This window comes from Mesoplodon densirostris, chromosome X (genome assembly GCF_025265405.1).
Source record: "Mesoplodon densirostris isolate mMesDen1 chromosome X, mMesDen1 primary haplotype, whole genome shotgun sequence".
Taxonomy (NCBI): Eukaryota; Metazoa; Chordata; class Mammalia; order Artiodactyla; family Ziphiidae; genus Mesoplodon; species Mesoplodon densirostris.
Window position 1 is genome coordinate 122239454 of NC_082681.1, and position 21526 is coordinate 122260979.

General features: G+C 39.9%; 1 protein-coding gene across 1 annotated transcript in view; it reads right to left on the reverse strand.

The window, feature by feature from the left end:
• The window catches only part of PPEF1 (protein phosphatase with EF-hand domain 1), a 111560-nt gene that overhangs the window by 54697 nt on the left and 35337 nt on the right, over nucleotides 1-21526 (reverse strand). The window contains exons 4-5 of the mRNA XM_060086560.1: nucleotides 19950-20110; nucleotides 3015-3129 (exon numbers count right to left, since the gene is read on the reverse strand). Of these exons, the coding sequence (XP_059942543.1) occupies nucleotides 3015-3129; nucleotides 19950-20110 (276 nt within the window). The remainder of the gene's footprint in view (nucleotides 1-3014; nucleotides 3130-19949; nucleotides 20111-21526) is intronic.

Here is a 21526-nt window from a genome sequence, read left to right on the forward strand (position 1 = left end):
ATTTAATTTAGGAATACTTTTCCTCAGTTTGCTTAAAATGCTACAACCAAAATTAACCAAATATATACAAGAGATGACTCCAATTATAATGGGAATAATAAAATTAAAATCCTACATCACCAGCACTTATTTATAAAATGACTACAATATTAAGAGCATATTAATACTACCGTATACTTAAATCTCATTGCTCTCACTCCAAATCTAAGGAAATAAAAATGGAAGGACTTTACTTATCAGTTAAATATACATTTTTAATTATTTTGTTTTCCTAATTTTCTTCAGGATACTCCAATAAAGATGGTAAAAAAAAAAAAAATTTAGCTAAGAAAATATGAGCTCATTCACTCAGCAGCTACATTATGCTGCCTTAAAGGAGAGGCACCAATGTACACCATTGAGAATAAAGGTGCCTTTCTGGCTGACAGAGCAGAGGCATGTATATGTTTGCCAAATCTGTGTGTGGTTAGTGCTTCTGAGGCCACAGCAGAAAAATATGAATTCTGATGGCAGGGAGGAATTTCTGAGAGGGAGACAAGCATAATAATAAAAATGCTGTGAGTCAGGTATTCTGTAGAATTTGGTTAATTGGGAGCTTTAGAATATCTGCAATGCCTTAATGGACAAAGTATTTCACTTCATATCAATAAAACAAGCTACTATCAGCAGCTTTGGTTCCAGTTAAAAAAAAAAAAAAAAAAGCCCAAAGATTTGGGTAGTCAGAACTGTTGCAGCTGGTATGCTAATAAATGAATTGGTTTCAGCATATTAAGAGTTGAGGCTATACAAATATTTTTATTTTCATTTTTTTCATAAGCTGCTTTATTATTTTTAAATTAATTAGTTAATTAGGCTGCTCCAGGTCTTAGTTGCGGCACGTGGGATCTTCCTTGCAGCATGCAGGGTCTCTAGTTGCTGCAGGCGAACTCTTAGTTGAGGCATGTGGGACCTAGTTCCCTGACCAGGGATCAAACCTGGGCCCCCTACATTGGGAGCACGGAGTCTTACCCACTGGACCACCAGGGAAGTCCCTAAAAATATTTTTACCTTCTAGTTGGACAGCAAGAGATAAAACTCAATGTATCATGGAAAGACAGCCACAGAAAGATATTTCCACTGCATACAAAAATATAACTGCATACATAACTGGTTATCATTTATAACATAAACTAAAACACCTACTATATTTCATGCACGTTGAGAACTATGTAGCATGTTTAGATGTGCAGGTAAAAAAATGCATCTGGAAATTAAAATAATGGTAAAGGTTCATCATAATTTCTCCACCTTTCCTAATACTGTCTTAAACAGAGGATGTTTATGAAAATATGGCCCTGATTTTAAATTTTATTTTAAATGATGACCAAATTTTTCTAAGTTCAATGGGGCTATTAAAGACAGAAAATAATAATTCCTATGCTATGGGAACCTATGGGCCTTGGTTTTCCCTTCTATCAATGGTGCTACATGGAAGAAGTCTGGAAATAAATGCCCAAGATGTGGGTATCTTTAAAATAATGGAACTGTCCAATCAATCCATTCCCTAGTCCTTGTCTCATGATGGAAAATGAAACATCAGTCAGAGCAGTGCATGATGGGAGTTGGGATAGCAGATACGGAGTTGGCTCTAACCTGGGATGCAGAGGATCTGATTTTTAATTCTGACTCTGCCACTAACCAGCTGAGTAAGCTGAGGTGGAGCGAGGGGGACAAGTTACTACATAGAAATGCATGGAAGGCAATACACTTTTCTCTCTGGGCCTCAATTTCATCTGTAAGAGCAAGGGATAGACTAGATGGTCTCTGTAAGAACCATTCAGTTCTTACACTGCATGATTCCAGGACTTACATGCCCTCTAATTAATTCATGCCTTCTTCCAGATCCTTTTATGCAAAGATAAGTCTCCAATGGCAACTAGAGGTATACTGGAAACATATGGGAGAAGATCACACTCTCTGTTTGGCCTATTATATACACTCTGAGAGCAAACCTCGCCTTGGCTCCAGAGGCTTCATGGGTTGGCATGGCTTCCTGAGCCTCATGACCCAAAATTCTTTGTCTCCATGAAAAGTAAGAGCTGATGATGCCTTTAATAAAAGGTCCCCACTGCTGAGATGCATCATCTGGAAGGCAGAGATGTGGTGGCCTGATTAGGTTGGAATTGAACCATTAAGGACTCTTCAAAAGCCTGAGTCAGGACATGTCATGGAGCATGTACTGCTACATCAAGTCCCTGTCACCACTATCAGATGCTAGAATGGAAATAGTTTAATTAGATTGTCAAATCCATTCTACCTGCCAGAGTAAAAGAAACATGAGCTAAAAACTGATTTGGAAAATAACAATCACTGTTTTGTAACCTAAAGGCTTAATGAGAAGTTAAGGGAATTGCTGCTCCTTCCACGCACTCCATTCTGACAGTTGCAAGCATGCTGAGCACCAACTGTGTTGAATTTCAATGTGTACTGCTTCTTGAAGCAATATCCTGTCAGACTGGCCTATATGATAACAAAATCTCAGCTCTTGTTATTTAGAAGAACAAGGAACAGATTTCTGGGACATTCCCACTCTTCTAAAAGCTGCAGAGACCAGTTGGAAAAATCTAAAACAGCAGCCGAGGGCAGAGAAGAATTCGGTCTCCACCCTGCCTTGGGCTTTTCTCTTCCCAGCATAAGTGGCATGCAGAGGCCCACCTAGAAAAAGCTACATTGAACCAAGATAATGAGAGCCAGAGGGAGGGCAAAGAACACTTATTCCACCCATGGGTGGTTTTCTGTATTAAAATGCTGCCTGCCTTTATAAAAAGCTATGAGTTCTTTAATTTCTCACATAATTAATTCCTGCCAGCTGGTATGCAAAACAAAGACAAGATAGGAAACAGTACTATCAGAAAACTCTATATTAACACTTTTCCCTTAACACAGTCCAATTTACACAGTTTTCAAGTTAGGCCAATGATGTAGAACCAAGAGGCTCCTAAATATTAATTTGGCAACACTGCTCTGAAACTTACCACAGATTGTTATCTCTTTGGAGGGAGAAGTTTTTACGTGAGTGAAATTCGGCATTTGCTGCAGGAGCTTCTTGGTTTCAAATAGCACCTCTAAGACATAATAAGCATGAAGTATCTGTGAGGGCGAAGGAGAGGAAATAGATATAATGAACTAGGAGAACAGGCATGAGTGCGTAGAAAGCAATAATAGGTGGAACATATGAGCACGTTTCAGGTAGCTGTAGTTCATGACAATCTCTGAATGACTTTTAAATAGATAATCCTAGCACAGTATCTGGCACATAATAAGCCCTCACTAGAGATGTGTAAGTTGAATGAATGAATGGTTCCTAGGACGTCTATATTCTCATGTTCTTAATTGACATCACCCATTCACAGAACATTTCTTGTTATTCTTGGTCCTTAGAGCTCAAGAGAGGTGACAAGAAAAAAAGGAGACTCCCTTGCCCTAAGGAAATGTGCAGGCAAAAAAGTAAAGAAAATAGAAGGAGGGAAAAGAGAGAGAAGTAGAAAGGAAGAGAGAAGCAAGAGAGAGATTGTTCAAGAGGAACTGCTTTGCATTTGCTTGCGACCTCCTGCCCCGGGGCTGGGAATTAGATGGGGGTGCTGGGTTAGGAGGTCTCACAAGGCAGCTAGACAGGCCCCAAGGGACTCCTGAGCCAGGTGTCCTAGGTGTGGCTCAATACTTGGTGCACAGACATGAGTTTACAGGACAGCAAGCACACTTATATACAAGTGTAGGTATAGAACATATTGCCAACTCAAATAAACCATTCGGATCAGCTCCTATTATGACTATTCATCCCTTGATCTCCTCCAGTTACAGTGTTGATGACAGCATTGTTTTAGACAGATTTACTGGGTTTTCTCTTCCAGGCTTTTCTGTTTGTTTGTTTTTAAATACAGTTGTTGTTTGTAAATACTTTTAAAAACAAGTATTTTTTAAATAAGTATTTTTAAAATACTTGTTGTTTTTAAATACTTTTAAAAACAAGTATTTTTAAAACTTTAAAAAAAATGTTTTAAATACTGTTGTTCTTTTTTTAAATTATGAACTATTCCAAATACATAATTCAAAAAGTGATGTAGCTGATATAAATTTAACAGATGCTAACACCACTTTCTAGTCAGGAGTGTTTGCACCTGTACTGTCCAATGCAGTAGACACTGGTCACATGGGGCTATTGACCACTTGAAATGGGGTCAGTCAAAATTGAGATGTAATGTAAGCACAAAATATGCACTGGATTTTAAAGACAGTATGAAAAAAAAAAGGTAAAACGTCTCATTAAAAACTTTTAATATGATTACATATTAAAATGATAATTTTATATGTTGGAGTAAATAAAACACATTATTAAAATTAATTTCACTTGTTTCTTTTTGCCTTTATAATGTTGACTACTAGAAGATTTTAAATTATGTATGTGGATCACATTATGTTCCTATTGGACAGCACTGGTTTAGATTATTGGAGGCTGAGAGAGAGGTCATATCTACATATTGTTCAGATAACGCTTTGGGCATGGGATTCAGGACAGATGGAACCCTTTGGAACAATCCTATCTCACGGTGTCCTGAAATTTCCATTTCCACTTCCTACTAAAATAATGAAATTATTTTCCATTTCCACTTCCTATTAAAATTTTTTAATCATGAAATTCTCCAAACTTATTTTTTTTAAAAAAAACAGGGGGCTTCCCTGGTGGCGCAGTGGTTGAGAGTCCGCCTGCCGATGCAAGGGACACGGGTTCGTGACCCGGTCCGGGAAGATCCCACGTGCCGCGGAGCGGCTGGGCCCGAGAGCCGTGGCCGCTGGGCCTGCGCGTCCAGAGACTGTGCTCCGCAGCGAGAGAGGCCACAGCGGTGAGGGGCCCACGTACCGCAAAAAAACAAAAAAAAAAACAACAAAAAACAGGAAGCAGGATTGGAAGCAATGTGAGAATTAGGAGGAAAGAGAAGGTTCCCTGGATGTTAATACGTGGGGAGCAACCCACATTTCCTGTCTCTGCAAACCTAATGGATTGCTACGGATTTTCCCCACAAAAGCATTCTAAATCCGTGAGTCAAATCTTGAACTTTCCTTTAGCCAGATTTTTAAGGAACAGGCAAAACACTTGGATAGAGTGATTTATTTTAATTTCCATATTTAATTTATTGATTCCCAAAACTGGCTTCAGTGTTACCTTAAGTTGCCACTGTAGACTTTCTGGACCATTTGTAGTGCTAATCAGAGTAATTACTGTCTGAAAAGGCAGTTGTTTTGTTAAGTTAAATGAACAAATAATCACTGAGGATATATTGCAACAACAGAAAATTCCTATCATGAAAATGTTTTTTCTGGGTCCTTTTTCAATTGGTTAAAATCACTTTGGTATTATTAGTCCCTACAAAGCCAGTCTACTTCTCTTTCAGTAGCATTATAATCGTGTTTACAGCAATATTAAATACTCAAAAGAGTTAACTCAGAAGTTGATTTCTATGTTTACAAATATATTCAGATTAAATGGCAACTTGAATAAAATACTCACATTCTTTTAAAGGCATTGAGGGAGGAAAATATTACTTTTAAATGATTTTCTTTTTAAAAAAGTAACTAGCTTTTAAATGAACCCCCCCCCACATTTCTAAAGTTGAAAAAAAAATTTAAACAGCAAAAAGGAGTATAATAATGAAAAGCAATTTTCCTTCTTCCCCAGACTTCAGTCTCCTTTCCCTATTCCCCAAAACAGCCACTGTTAAGAGTGTCTTGAGAGTATCTTTCCAAAAAATATTCTCTGCACTTGCAAGCATATAAAAATCAATATAACCAGGCTTCCCTGGTGGCGCAGTGGTTAGGAATCCGCCTGCCAATGTAGGGGACACGGGTTCAAGCCCTGGTCCGGGAAGATCCCACATGTCGCGGAGCAACTAAGCCCGTGTGCCACAACTACTGAGTCTGTGCTCTAGAGTCCGCGAGCCACAACTACTGAAGCCTGCACGCCACAACTACTGAAGCCCTCGCTCCCAGAGCCCGTGCTCTGCAACAAGAGAAGCCACTGCAATGAGAAGCCCGCGCACCGCAACGAAGAGTAGCCCCCACTAGCCGCAACTAGAGAAAGCCCGCACGCAGCAATGAAGACCCAACGCAGCCAAAAATAATAAATAAATAAAATTTTAAAAAATCAATATAGGGCCTCCCTGGTGGCGCAAGTGGTTGAGAGTCCGCCTGCCAATGCAGGGGATGCGGGTTCGTGCCCCGGTCTGGGAGGATCCCATATGCCGCGGAGCGGCTGGGCCCGTGAGCCATGGCCGCTGAGCCTGCGCGTCCGGAGCCTGCGCGTCCGGAGCCTGTGCTCCGCAACGGGGGAGGCCACAACAGTGAGAGGCCCGCGTACCGCAAAAAAAAAAAAAAAAAAAAAAAAAAAAAAAAAAAAAAAAATCAATATAACCACGTATGAATATGCAAACACATGTATAAGTACATAATCCCTTAAATAAAATGTGGTATATTCACACAAAGGAATATTATTCGACCAAAAATAGGAATGAGGTACTGACTGATACATGCTACAACATGAATGAACCTTGAAAACATTATACGAAGCAGAAGCCACCAGACACAAAAGGCACATATTATATGATTCCATTTATATAAAATGCACAGACTGGCAAATGTGTAGAGACAGAAAGTAAACTAGTGGTTGCCAGGGGCTAGGGAGAAGAGGGAATGAGGTACAGGGTTTTGTTCTGAGGATGATTAAAATGTTCTGGAATTAGATAGTGGTGATGGTTGCACCACACTGTGAATATACTAAAAACCAATGAATCACATACTTTATTTAAAATGGTTAAAACAATCAATTTTATGTAATGTGAATTTTATCTCAATTTTTAAAAATCAAAATATATAATGCTTATTAATTTTGTTAACAAATGGGAGCACACTGTACACTATGTTGAACCTTTTATTCTTCCCTTAGCATCATATTTTTTTCATTTTTATAAAATCAAAATTGTCTATCTTTTCTATTATAGCTCGTTGAATTTTTGTCATAGCTTTTATGTCCTTGAGCATATTAAGCATATTTATTTTCAACTCTGAGTCTGATAATGCCATTATCTAAAAACTCTATAGGTTTGTTTCCATTGTTTGCTGTTTGCCTCAGTTTTCTTTTGTGAATTTTGCATCCTCCTGTGCCCGGTTAATATTTGTGTTAAGTTCTGGATCCTGTATATGAAAACTTGAAGAAATAATTTAAGGCCCTATTTTCTTACAGAGAGGGTTTAAATTTTCTCTTGGCAGATGGCTAGGAGCACTAGCTGTCTAGGATGATATCAATTCAATTTTAGGAATTAGATGATTCAAAATTTTGCTTCAGTCCCTACAGAGCCAGTACTTCTCATTCACTCTTACTCCGAGGGTACACCCTTAAGGTCCTAACCTGAGAATGAGGGTTCTGGGGTGATGTCAGAAAATAATGAACTAGGTAGTTCCAAGATCCCATCCCTCTGCAGAAACACTGAAAAATCAAGCCAAAAAACCAGATCAAACAAACAAAAAAACCTGTCAGACCCAACTTTGTCAGAACTTTAGAAAATAGTCAAAGCTCACAGCAACCAATGCTGAATTAAGAAAGAGGCAACTTACAGACTTCTGGGTAAGATGGCGGAAGAGTAAGACGCGGAGATCACCTTCCTCCCCACGGATACACCAGAAATACAGCTACACGTGGAACAACTCCTACAGAACACCTACTGAACGCTGGCAGAAGACCCCAGACCTCCCAAAAGGCAAGAAACTCCCCACATACCTGGGTAGGGCAAAGCGGAGAGATCCCCACACAGAGGATCGGTGCCGAGTGGCACTCACCAGCCCGAGAGACTTGTCTGCTCGCCTGCCGGGGCGGGCGGCGCTGGAAGCTGAGGCTCGGGCTTCGGTCAGAGCGCAGGGAGAGGACTGGGGCTGGCGGCGAGAACTCAGCCTGAAGGGGGCTAGTGTGCTGCAGCTGGCCGGGAGGGAGTCCGGGAGGACTCTGGAGCTGCCGAAGAGGCAAGAGACTTTTTCTTCCCTCTTGGTTTCCTGGTGCACGAGGAGAGGGGATTAAGAGCGCTGCTTAAAGGGGCTCCACAGACGGGCGCGAGTCGCGACTGAGAGCGCGGAGCCCAGTGACGGGCGTGGGACGCTGGGGCTGCTGCTGCCGCCGCCAGGAGGCCTGTGTGCGAGCGCCGGTCACTGTCCACACCGCCCTTCCGGGAGCCTGTGCAGCCCGCCACTGCCGGGGTCCCGGGATCCAGGGGCGGCTTCCCTGGGAGAACGCACGGCGCGCCTCGGGCTGGTGCAACGTCACGCCGACCTCTGCCACTGCAGGCTCGCCCCGCACTCCGTGCCCCTCCCTCCCGCCCGGCCTGAGTGAGCCAGAGTCCCCGAAGAGGCTGCTCCTTTAACCCTGTCCTGTCTGAGCGAAGAACAGACGCCCTCCGCCCTCTACACACAGAGGCGGGGCCAAATCCAAAGCTGAGACCCAGGAGCTGTGAGAACAAAGAAGAGAAAGGGAAACCTCTCCCAGCAGCCTCAGGAGCAGCGGATTAAAGCTCCACAATCAACTTGATGTACCCTGCATCTGTGGAATACATGAACAGACAACAAATCATCCCAAATTGAGGAGCCAGGAGTCAGTGCTGTGCCTCTGAGGTGGGAGAGCCAACTTCAGGACACTGGTCCACAAGAGACCTCCCAGCTCCACATAATATCAAATGGCGAAAATCTTCCAGAGATCTCCATCTCAACACCAGCACCCAGCTTCACTCAACGACCAGCAAGCTACAGTGCTGGACACCCTATGCCAAACAACTAGCAAGACAGGAACACAACGCCACCCATTAGCAGAGAGGTGGCCTAAAATCATAAAAAGTTCGCAGACACCCCAAAACACACTACCAGACGTGGACCTGCCCACCAGAAAGACAAGATCCAGCCTCATCCACCAGAACACAGGCACTAGTCCCCTCCACCAGGAAGCCTACACAACCCACTAAACCAACCTTAGCCACTGGGGACAGACACCAAAAACAACGGGAACTACGAACCTGCAGCCTGCAAAAAGGAGACCCCAAACACAGTAACATAAGCAAAATGAGAAGACAGAAAAACACACAGCAGGAGAAGGAGCAAGATAAAAACCCACCAGACCTAACAAATGAAGAGGTAATAGGCAGTCTACCTGAAAAAGAATTCCGAATAATGATGGTAAAGATGATCCAAGATTCTATTTCCAAGATCCAAAATCTTGGAAATAGAATAGACAAAATGCAAGAAACAGTTAACAAGGACCTAGAAGAACTAAAGATGAATCAAGCATCGATTAAAAACACAATAAATGAAATAAAAATACTCTAGATGGGATCAATAGCAGAATAACTGAGGCAGAAGAATGGATAAGTGAGGTGGAAGATAAAATAGTGCAAATAACTGCTGCAGAGCAAAATAAAGAAAAAAGAATGAAAAGAACAGAGGACAGTCTCAGAGACCTCTGGGACAACATTAAACGCACCAACATTCGAATTATAGGGGTTCCAGAAGAAGAAGAGAAAAAGAAAGGGACTGAGAAAATATTTGAAGAGATTATAGTTGAAAACTTCCCTAATATGGGAAAGGAAATAGTTAATCAAGTCCAGGAGGCACAGAGAGTCCCATACAGAATAAATCCAAGGAGAAATACGCCAAGACACATATTAATCAAACTGTCAAAAATTAAACACAAAGAAATCATATTAAAAGCAGCAAGGCAAAAACAACAAATAACACACAAGGGAAGCCCCATCAGGATAACAGCTGATCTCTCAGCAGAAACTCTACAAGCCAGAAGGGAGTGGCAGGACATAATTAAAGTGATGAAGGAGAAAAACCTGCAACCAAGATTACTCTACCCAGCAAGGATCTCATTCAGATTTGATGGAGAAATTAAAACGTTTACAGACAAGCAAAAGCTGAGAGAGTTCAGCACCACCAAACCAGCTTTACAACAAATGCTAAAGGAACTTCTCTAGGCAAGAAACACAACAGAAGGAAAAGACCTACAATAACGAGCCCAAAACAATTAAGAAAATGGGAATAGGAACATACATATCGATAATTACCTTAAATGTAAATGGACTAAATGCTCCCACCAAAAGACACAGATTGGCTGAATGGATACAAAAACAAGACCCATATATATGCTGTCTACAAGAGACCCACTTCAGACCTAGAGACACATACAGACTGAAAGTAAGGGGATGGAAAAAGATATTCCATGCAAATGGAAACCAAAAGAAAGCTGGAGTAGCAATTCTCATATCAGACAAAATAGACTTTAAAATAAAGACTACTAGAAGAGACAAAGAAGGACACTACATAATGATCAAGGGATCAATCCAAGAAGAAGATATAACAATTGTAAATATTTATGCACCAAACATAGGAGCACCTCAATACATAAGGGAAATATTAACAGCCATAAAAGGAGAAATCGACAGTAACACAATCATAGTAGGGGACTTTAACACCCCACTTTCACCAATGGACAGGTCATCCAAAATGAAAATAAATAAGGAAACACAAGCTTTAAATGATACATTAAACAAGATGGACTTAATTGATATTTATAGGACATTCCATCCAAAAACAACAGAATACACATTTTTCTCAAGTGCTCATGGAACATTCTCCAGGATAGATCATATCTTGGGTCACAAATCAAGCCTTGGTAAATTTAAGAAAATTGAAATTGTATCAAGTATCTTTTCTGACCACAAAATGCTATGAGACTAGATATCAAATACAGGAAAAGAGCTGTAAAAAATACAAACACATGGAGGCTAAACAATACACTACTTAATAACGAAGTGATCACTGAAGAAATCAAAGAGGAAATTAAAAAATACCTAGAAACAAATGACAATGGAGACACGACGACCCAAAACCTATGGGATGCAGCAAAAGCAGTTCTAAGAGGGAAGTTTATAGCAATACAATGCCACCTTAAGAAACAGGAAACATCTCGAATAAACAACCTAACCTTGCACCTAAAGCAATTAGAGAAAGAAGAACAAAAACATCCCAAAGTCAGCAGAAGGAAAGAAATCATAAAAATAGGATCAGAAATAAATGAAAAAGAAATGAAGGAAACGATAGCAAAGATCAATAAAACTAAAAGCTGGTTCTTTGAGAAAATAAACAAAATTGATAAACCATTAGCCAGACTCATCAAGAAAAAAAGGGAGAAGACTCAAATCAATAGAATTAGAAATGAAAAAGGAGAAGTAACAACTGACACTGCAGAAATACAAAGGATCATGAGAGATTACTACAAGCAACTCTATGCCAAAAAAATGGACAACCTGGAAGAAATGGACAAATTCTTAGAAACGCACAACCTGCCAAGACTGAATCAGGAAGAAATAGAAAATATGAACAGACCAATCACAAGCACTGAAATTGAAACTGTGATTAAAAATCTTCCAACAAACAAAAGTCCAGGACCAGATGGCTTCACAGGCGAATTCTATCAAACATTTAGAGAAGCGCTAACACCTATCCTTCTCAAACTCTTCCAAAATATAGCAGAGAGAGGAACACTCCCAAACTCATTCTATGAGGCCACCATCACCCTGATACCAAAACCAGACAAAGATGTCACAAAGAAAGAAAACTACAGGCCAATATCACTGATGAACATAGATGCAAAAATCCTCAACAAAATACTAGCAAACAGAATCCAACAGCATATTAAAAGGATCATACACCATGATCAAGTGGGGTTTATTCCAGGAATGCAAGGATTCTTCAATATACGCAAATCAGTCAACGTGATACACCATATTAACAAATTGAAGGAGAAAAACCATATGATCATCTCAATAGATGCAGAGAAAGCTTTCGACAAAATTCAACACCCATTTATGATAAAAACCCTGCAGAAAGTAGGCATAGAAGGAACTTTCCTCAACATAATAAAGGCCATATATGACAAACCCACAGCCAGCATCGTCCTCAATGGTGAAAAACTGAAACCATTTCCACTAAGATCAGGAACAAGACAAGGTTGCCCACTCTCACCACTCTTATTCAACATAGTTTTGGAAGTTTTAGCCACAGCCATCAGAGAAGAAAAGGAAATAAAAGGAATCCAAATGGGAAAAGAAGAAGTAAAGCTGTCACTGTTTGCAGATGACATGATACTATACATAGAGAATCCTAAAGATGCTACCAGAAAACTACTAGAGCTAATCAACGAATTTGGTAAAGTTGCAGGATACAAAATTAATGCACAGAAATCTCTGGCATTCCTATATACTAATGATGAAAAATCTGAAAGTGAAATCAAGGAAACACTCCCATTTACCATTGCAACAAAAAGAATAAAATATCTAGGAATAAACCTACCTAGGGAGACAAAAGACCTGTATGCAGAAAATTATAAGACACTGATGAAAGAAATTAAAGATGATACAAATAGATGGAGAGATGTACCATGTTCTTGGATTGGAAGAATCAACATTGTGAAAATGACTCTACTACCCAAAGCAATCTACAGATTCAATGCAATCCCTATCAAACTACCACTGGCACTTTTCACAGAACTAGAACAAAAAACTTCACAATTTGTATGGAAACACAAAAGACCCCGAATAGCCAAAGCAATCTTGAGGACGAAAAATGGAGCTGGAGGAATTAGGCTCCCTGACTTCAGACTATACTACAAAGCTACAGTAATCAAGACAGTATGGTACTGGCACAAAAACAGAAAGATAGATCAATGGAACAGGATAGAAAGCCCAGAGATAAACCCACGGACATATGGTCACCTTATCTTTGATAAAGGAGGCAGGAATGTACAGTGGAGAAAGGACAGTCTCTTCAATAAGTGGTGCTGGGAAAACTGGATAGGGACATGTAAAAGTATGAGATTAGATCACTCCCTAACACCATACACAAAAATAAGCTCAAAATGGATTAAAGACCTAAACGTAAGGCCAGACACTATCAAACTCTTAGAGGAAAACATAGGCAGAACACTCTATGACATAAATCACAGCAAGATCCTTTTGGACCCACCTCCTAGAGAAATGGAAATAAAGACAAAAATAAACACATGGGACCTAATGAAACTTAAAAGCTTTTGCACAGCAAAGGAAACCATAAACAAGACCAAAAGACAACCCTCAGAATGGGAGAAAATATTTGCAAATGAAGCAACTGACAAAGGATTAATCTCCAAAATTTATAAGCAGCTCATGCAGCTCAATAACAAAAAAACAAACAACCCAATCCAAAAATGGGCAGAAGACCTCAATAGACATTTCTCCACAGAAGATATACAGCCTGCCAACAAACACATGAAAGGATGCTCAACATCTTTACTCATTAGAGAAATGCAAATCAAAACTACAATGAGATATCATCTCACACCAGTCAGAATGGCCATCATCAAAAAATCTAGACACAATAAATGCTGGAGAGGGTGTGGAAAAAAGGGAACACTCTTGCACTGCTGGTGGGAATGTGAATTGGTACAGCCACTATGGAGAACGGTATGGAGGTTCCTTAAAGAACTAAAAATAGAACTACCATATGACCCCACAATCCCACTACTGGGCATATACCCTGAGAAAACCATAATTCAAAAAGAGACATGTACCAAAATGTTCATAGCAGCCCTATTTACAATAGCCTGGAGATGGAAACAACCTAAGTGTCCATCATCGGATGAATGGGTAAAGAAGATGTGGCACATATATACAATGGAATATTACTCAGCCATAAAAAGAAATGAAATTGAGCTATTTGTAATGAGGTGGATGGACCTAGAGTCTGTCATACAGAGTGAAGTAAGTCAGAAAGAGAAAGACAAATACTGTATGCTGACACATATATATGGAATTTAAGAAAAAAAAATGTCATGAAGATCATAGGGGTAAGACAGGAATAAAGACACAGACCTACTAGAGAATGGACTTGAGGATACGGGGAGTGGGAAGGGTAAGCTGTGACAAAGTGAAAGAGCGGCATGGACATATATACACTACCAAACGTAAGGTAGATAGCTAGTGGGAAGCAGCCGCATAGCACAGGGAGATCAGCTCGGTGCTTTGTGACCGCCTGGAGGGGTGGGATAGGGAGGGTGGGAGGGAGACGCAAAAGGGAGGGGATATGGGAACATATGTATATGTATAACTGATTAAATTTGTTATAAAGCAAAAAATAAAAAAAAAATAAAAAAAGAAAAAAAAAGAAAGAGGTAACTTAAAAATGGCACAGTGCAAGCAGAAAGTAAAGGCTAAGATGCATTTGTAAACAGCCAGGCTAAGCAGTAAAGGAGTGTACCAACACAGAGCCAATCTGCAAAGACTAGATTTTCCTTTCTTCCCTTCTGTTCCCTTCCTTCTTTCTCTCTCCCTCTTTCTTTCCCTCTTTCCTCCTTTCTCTCTTCCTCCCTCCCTCCCCCTCCCTTCCCCCTCACTCCTCCCTCCCTTCCTCTCTCTCTCTCTTTCTCTTTCTTTCTTTCTTTTTTTCTTCCTTAATGGCTCTTGGTGTTCAAGGAAATCTCTGTCAAAACACTAGGTGAACACAGCCTAAAAGAAAAGAAACTTCGGAGACCTCACACCCAACTAGACCTAAGAGACATCTATAGACTACTCCACCCCAAACAGCAGACTACACATTTTTTTACGAGTGCACATGGAACATTCTCTAGGATAGACCAGATGTTAGGCTATAAAACAAGCCTCAGTACATTCTAAAAGACTGGAATCATACAAAGTATCTTCTCTGACCACAATGGAATGAAACTAGAAATCAATAACAGAAGGAAAACTGGAAAGTTCACAAATATGTGGAAATTAAACAACATACTCTTATATGTTGAAGAAATCACGAGGGAAATTAGAAAATACTTTGAGATGAACAAAAATTAAAACACAACATACCAAAACTTACAGGATACAGTAAAAGCAATGCCCAGTGAGAAATGTATGGCTGTAAATGCCTACATTAAGAAAGAAGAAAGATCTCGAATGAAAAGCCTGACTTAATGCTTAACACATTATTGACCAGAGACACATTAATACATCTTTTGTTACCTGAACGTTATTGACCAGAGACATATCAATACGTTTTTAGAGAGTGATACAATTAACATCACCATGCAAAGTTGTTAGAGCTTAAAATTGATCAAGGGTTCATTATATAACTTATGACTGTCATTATCATTCACATTTTGCTCCATTAGGTTTTTGCTCCAACCTTGTGTATATTATAAACGTAAAATTTTCAAAAATGACAAATTGTGAAATTTTGAGTGAAGAAGAACTGTTTGGTGAACTTTATGCAGAAACTTTCTCTGACTGTCTGAGCAACATATATACTAGTGTCCAGAAGATGACAGTTCTTCAGAATATAGTTCTGATTCAGACGATGTGAATATAAGACCAACAAAAAGACAAAAAACCTTAGTGATTGATTCTGATACGGAAAGTGAAAATGAAACTCGTGGTGCTGGAGAATGCTCCTTTGCTTCTACAGAAGAGTGGATAGAAGACAATATTTCACAAAAATTAGAAGACTTTACAGGTGTGTCAGATATAACTACTGAATGTAATAACCTGCAAAGTGTTAATGAAATAACAGAATTGACTTTTTGGCCAGCCAAAATAAAAATCGCCAGCCACAGGCATTAGTTTCTACAAAAATCCCCCCATCAGTGATGAGTTAAGGAGCTAGAAAAAGAAGAGCAAATTAAACAGAAAGCCAGCAGAAGGAAGAAGACAGGGATTAGAGTGCAGATAAATGAAACAGAGAACAGGAAACCAATAGAATCAACAAAACCAAAAGTTGGTTCTTTGAAAAGAGCTACAAAATTGACAAAATTTTACCTAGATTGGCCAAGAAAAAAAAGAGAGAAAATGCAAATACTATAATCAGAAATGAAAATGGGGACATTACCACTGACCTCAAAGAAATAAAAAGAATTATAAGAGATTATGAACAATTGTATACTAACAAATTAGATAATTTAGATGAAATGGACAAATTCCTGGAAACACACAAATTATCAAAACACTCAAGAAGAAATAGAAAATCTGAACAGATCTAGAACAAGTAGAGATTGAATCAGTAATCATAAACTTCCTAACAAAGAAAAGTGCAAGACCAGACAGCTTCACTGGTGAACTCTATGAAACGTTTAAAGAAGTAACACCCATCCTTCTCAAACTCTTCTAAAAAATACAAGAGAAGGAAGCAATTCCTAACTCATTTCATGAGGACAGTATTACCTTGATATCAAAGCCAGATAAAGACACCACACAAAAAGAAAATACAGGGCCTCCCTGGTGGCGCAGTGGTTAAGAGTCCGCCTGCCGATGCAGGGGATACGGGTTCGTGCCCCGGTCTGGGAGGATCCCATATGCCGCGGAGCAGCTGGGCCCGTGAGCCATGGCTGCTGGGCCTGCGCATCCGGAGCCCGTGCTCCGCAACGGGAGAGGCCACAACAGTGAGAGGCCCACATACCGCAAAAAAAAAAAAAAAGAAAAAAAAAAGAAAATACAGACCAATATCCCTTACGAATAAAATGCAAAAATCCTTGACAAGATACCAGCAAACCAAATCCAACAGAATTTCTAAATAATTATATACCATAACCAAGTGGGATTTATTCCAGGAATATAAGAGTGGTTCAACATAAGAAAACTAATCAATGTAATACACAACATTACTATAATGAAGGGAAAAAACACACAATCATCTCAACTAATGCAGAAAAAGTATTTGACAAATTCCAACACCTTTTCATGATAAAGCCACACAGAAAACTTGGAATAGATGGACACTTCCTCAACTTGATAAACAGCATTTATTAAAAACAAAACAGGGGCTTCCCTGGGGGCGCAGTGGTTGAGAGTCCGCCTGCTGATGCAGGGGACACGGTTTCCTGCCCCGGTCCGGGAAGATCCCACATGCCACGGAGCGGCTAGGCCCGTGAGCCATGGCCGCTGAGCCTGCGCATCCAGAGCCTGTGCTCCACAACGGGAGAGGCCACAGCAGTGAGAGGCCCGTGTACCACAAAAAAAAAAAACAAAAAAAACCCCATAACTAACACCAAACTCAGTGGTGAAAAGATTAAAAGCTTTCTCCCTAAGATCAGGAACAAGAAAAGTATGTCTGCTCTCACCACTGCTATTCAACATTATACTGGAAATCCTAGCCAGAGCAATTAGGCAAGAAAAAGAAATAAAAGGCATCTAAACCAGAAACGAAGAAGTAAAACTCTATTCACAGATGATGTGATCCTGTATATAGAATATCCAAAAGAATACACACACACACACACACACACACCTATTAGAGCTAATAAATGAATTCAGCAAAGTTGCAGCGTAAAAGATCAACCCACAAAAATCAGTTGTGTTTCTATACACCAGCAATGAACAGTTCAAAAGGGAATTAAGAAAGCAATTTGTTTTATAATAGCAACCAAAAGAATAAAATACCTAGGAATAAATTTAAGGTAGTGAAAGACTTGTACACTGAAAAATATAAAATTATAAAGCATAGCTGAAGGAAATTAAAGAAGACCCAAATAAATGGAAAAACATCCCATGTTCATGGATTAGAAGACTTAATATTGTCAAGAAGACAATACTACCCAAAGCAATCTACAGATTCAGTGCAACCCCTACCAAAATCTCAGTGGGCTTTTTTGCATAAATGGAAAAGTCAATCTTCAAATTCACTGCAAGGGACCCTAAATGTCAAAACAATATTGAAAAAGAATAACAAAGTCAAAGGATTGACACTTCCTGATTTCAAAACTTACCACAAGGGCTTCCCTGGTGGCGCAGTGGTTGAGAGTCCGCCTGCCGATGCAGGCGACACGAGTTCGTGCCCCTGTCTGGGAAGATCCCACATGCCATGGAGCGGCTGGGCCCGTGAGCCATGGCTGCTGAGCCTGCGCGTCCGGAGCCTGTGCTCCTCAATGGGAGAGGCCACAACAGTGAGAGGCCCACGTACCGCAGGAAAAAAAAAAAAAAAAAAAACTTACCACAAACCTACAGTAATCAAGACAGTGTGGTACTGGCATAAGGATAGACACACACACCAATGGAAAAGAATTAGGAGTCCAGAAATAAATCCAGACAGCTATGGCCTATTAATTTTTTACAAAGGAACCAAAACCATTCAATGGGGAAAGAACAGATTCTTCAACAAAAGGTATAGGGACAACTGCATATCCACATGCAAAGAACGAAGTTGGACCCATACCTCATACCATATAGAGATGTTAACTGAAAATGGCTCATAGAGCTAAATGTCAGAGCTAAAACTATAAAATTCTCAAAAGAAAACATAGGGGTAAATCTTCATGACCTTGGATTTAGCAATGGATTCTTAGATATGATGCCAAAACACAAGCAACGAAAGAAAAAAGGAGATAAATTGGACATAATCAAAATTAGAAACTTTTGTGACTCAAAAGACATTAAGAAAGTGACAGGGCCTCCCTGGTGGCGCAGTGGTTGAGAGTCCGCCTGCCGATGCAGGGGATACGGGTTCATGCCCCGGTCTGGGAGGATCCCATATGCCGCGGAGCGGCTGGGCCCGTGAGCCATGGCCGCTGAGCCTGCGTATCCGGAGCCTGTGCTCCGCAACGGGAGAGGCCACAACAGTGAGAGGCCCACGTACCGCGAAAAAAAAAAAAAAAAAAGAAAGTGACAAGACAACCTACAGAATGGGAGAAAATATTTGCAAATTGTATATCTGATAAGGGACTTATATCCAGAATATATAAAGAACCCTTATAACTCAATAGTAAAAAAACAACCTGATTTTAAAATGGGCAAAGGATCTGAATAGACATTTCTCTGAAGAATGTGTACAAATGGCCAGTAAGCATGAAAAGATACTCAACATCTTAGCCATTAGGGAAATGCATATGAGAACCACAATTAGATACCACTTTACACACAACTAGGATAGCTATAATAAACATAAAATTAAAAATTTTTTAAAAACATAAAATAACAAGTGTTGGCAAAAAATGTGGAGAAACTGGAACCCTCTCGTATTACTAGTGGTAATGTAAAATGGTGCAGCCACTGTGGAAAACAATTTAGCAGTTCCTCAAAACGTTAAACATTGAGTCACCATATGACTCAGCAATTCCACTCCTAGGTATAGAAACAATAGAATTGAAAACATATGTTCATATAAAAACTTACACATAAATGTTCATGGCAGCATTGCTCATAATAGCCAAAAGGTAGAAAAAATCCAAATGTTCATCCACTGATGAATGGATAAACAAAATGTGGTATACTCATATAATAGAATATTAGTCAGCCATAAAAATAAAGGAGTGATGAAACATACTATGGCATGAATGAACCTTAAAAACATTATGCTAGGAGAAATAAGCCACATACAAAAGGAAACATATTACATGATTCTGTTTGTACAAAATATCCAGAAGAGACAAATCCACAGAGACAGAAAGTAGAACAGTGGTTGCCAGGAGTGGGGGAGGAGGGAATGGTAATGGGTACGGCACTTCTTTTGGGGGTGAAGAAAATGTTCTGGAATTAGATATTAGTGATTGTTGCACAATCTTGTGAATGTACTAAAAAGCACTGAATCAACTGTACACTTTAAAATGGTGAATTTTATAGTATGTGAATTAAACCTCAGAAAAAGAACAAGGAAATAATGTAAGCCTATAGATAGAGATGAGGTTTCTGTGCACCTGAGGAGATTTGTATTTAATGGGTTAAGCAAAGCAGAGGGTAGCTCTCACTTAATGTGAAGTTTTTTCCCAAGGGAATGCATTTCTGCTGTAGTATTTTCATCTATTCATTCAACAGATAGTCAGTGAGCACATGTTATGTACAAGAATCAGGACAGTATCTGCTTCTACTTGCCTGTTGTTGCTTGAAGGCCTCAATAAGTAAATCAATATCAGAAAAAGTGAGAGGAAATTGCAGCCGAGGACCACAGTAGGAGTCTGGGATGTCTATCAACCCCAAATAGTCCTGTCTATCCTTGTCCTGGATGTTGCTGCCAAAAAGGTGAGTTACTAATTCTGGAAATAGAAAGACAGAAAAGGGGGGAAAAAATCTACATTCCCATACTTAAAATGCAATAAATAACTTCTTGAATACCTAGCCCATGTAAGGCACTGTGCTAAATGTTATGAATACCAAGATAACCCACACATAACCATGAGGAATGATTTGTTCTGAGATCAGTAGGTACATTCACATGAATCATCATTATCCCTTCCCAGGTGGACATATTACCAAAGCAGTGAGTTCATCAGCGGGGAGGAGAGGGAGGAGCACAGGGAAAACTGGTCAATCAAGGTATTTTGACGCTCTGAAGCTCTAACTCTACATTTTTTTTTTGCCCACTCTAATATCTCAGATTTTTACATATAGGGCTGGAAACATAAGAATGTATTGTATTTGGTTCAAACATCTGTGGTATTGTATTTGGTTCAAACATCTGTGGCTATTCAGGATCTACAGAAAATTAAATGGCAACATTCAATTTTTCCGTTAAACACTTCAAATTTTACTTAACTGTAATTGATTTGTTTCTCTCGTCACATAAAACCCAATTTTCTGACATGATTTTTTTTCTTCTTGGTAACAAACCATAGGTAGAAATTCCCAAAGGACCTCTCTCTCTCGAAGAGATATTTCTGTGTAACGGATTACCTGCACTGCCCATTTCAGTAGGTGCTGAGACCCAGGATCTCTTTCTTGCTAGACTGCCTATGAAACAGTCAGCCCAAGAAAAGAAATCTGGCCAATTCAGGTGGAGAAAGATGAAAAGTGATATGGTAGATTGATTGCAAAAGTATCCCCAATTCTCTACTCCAACCTCTAGTCATGCTCTTTTTAATGTGATTTTGCAGCCACTCTCATCAAGAGTCTCCTTCCCCAGCCCTTGAAGCTGGGTTGGGTTTGTGACTTGAGTTGGACTAAAGAATATGGTGGAAGTGTTATGTACCAGTTCCAAGCTGGCCTCAGAAGGCCTTGTATGCTTCCATGCTCTCTCTTTTGAAACTGTGCCACTACCACAAATCCCAGGCTAGTCTACTGAAAGCTCCAAGACCATGTGCAGCAGAGCTGAGTCACCCAAGCCACGGCCATCCTACATCAGCCACCTGCCAGCAGACCTGTAAACACATGAGTGAACTCCAACCAAGACCCAAAAAACTGCCAAATCAAGTCTGCCAAGACCAGCAGAAGTGCTCAGCTGATCTGTACACTTGTGAGCAAAAAGAAATGTTTATTACATATTACTGAGCTATTATAGTTGTTGAATACACAGTATTATTGCAGTAACAGATAACTGATAGAGAGGACAATGACATACTCTTCAGCTCATTAATACTGAATTGCTACTAAGCTCATTAATTAGAAGTTCTCTAGGGCTTCCCTGGTGGTGCAGTGGTTGAGAATCCGCCTGCCGATGCAGGGGACACGGGTTG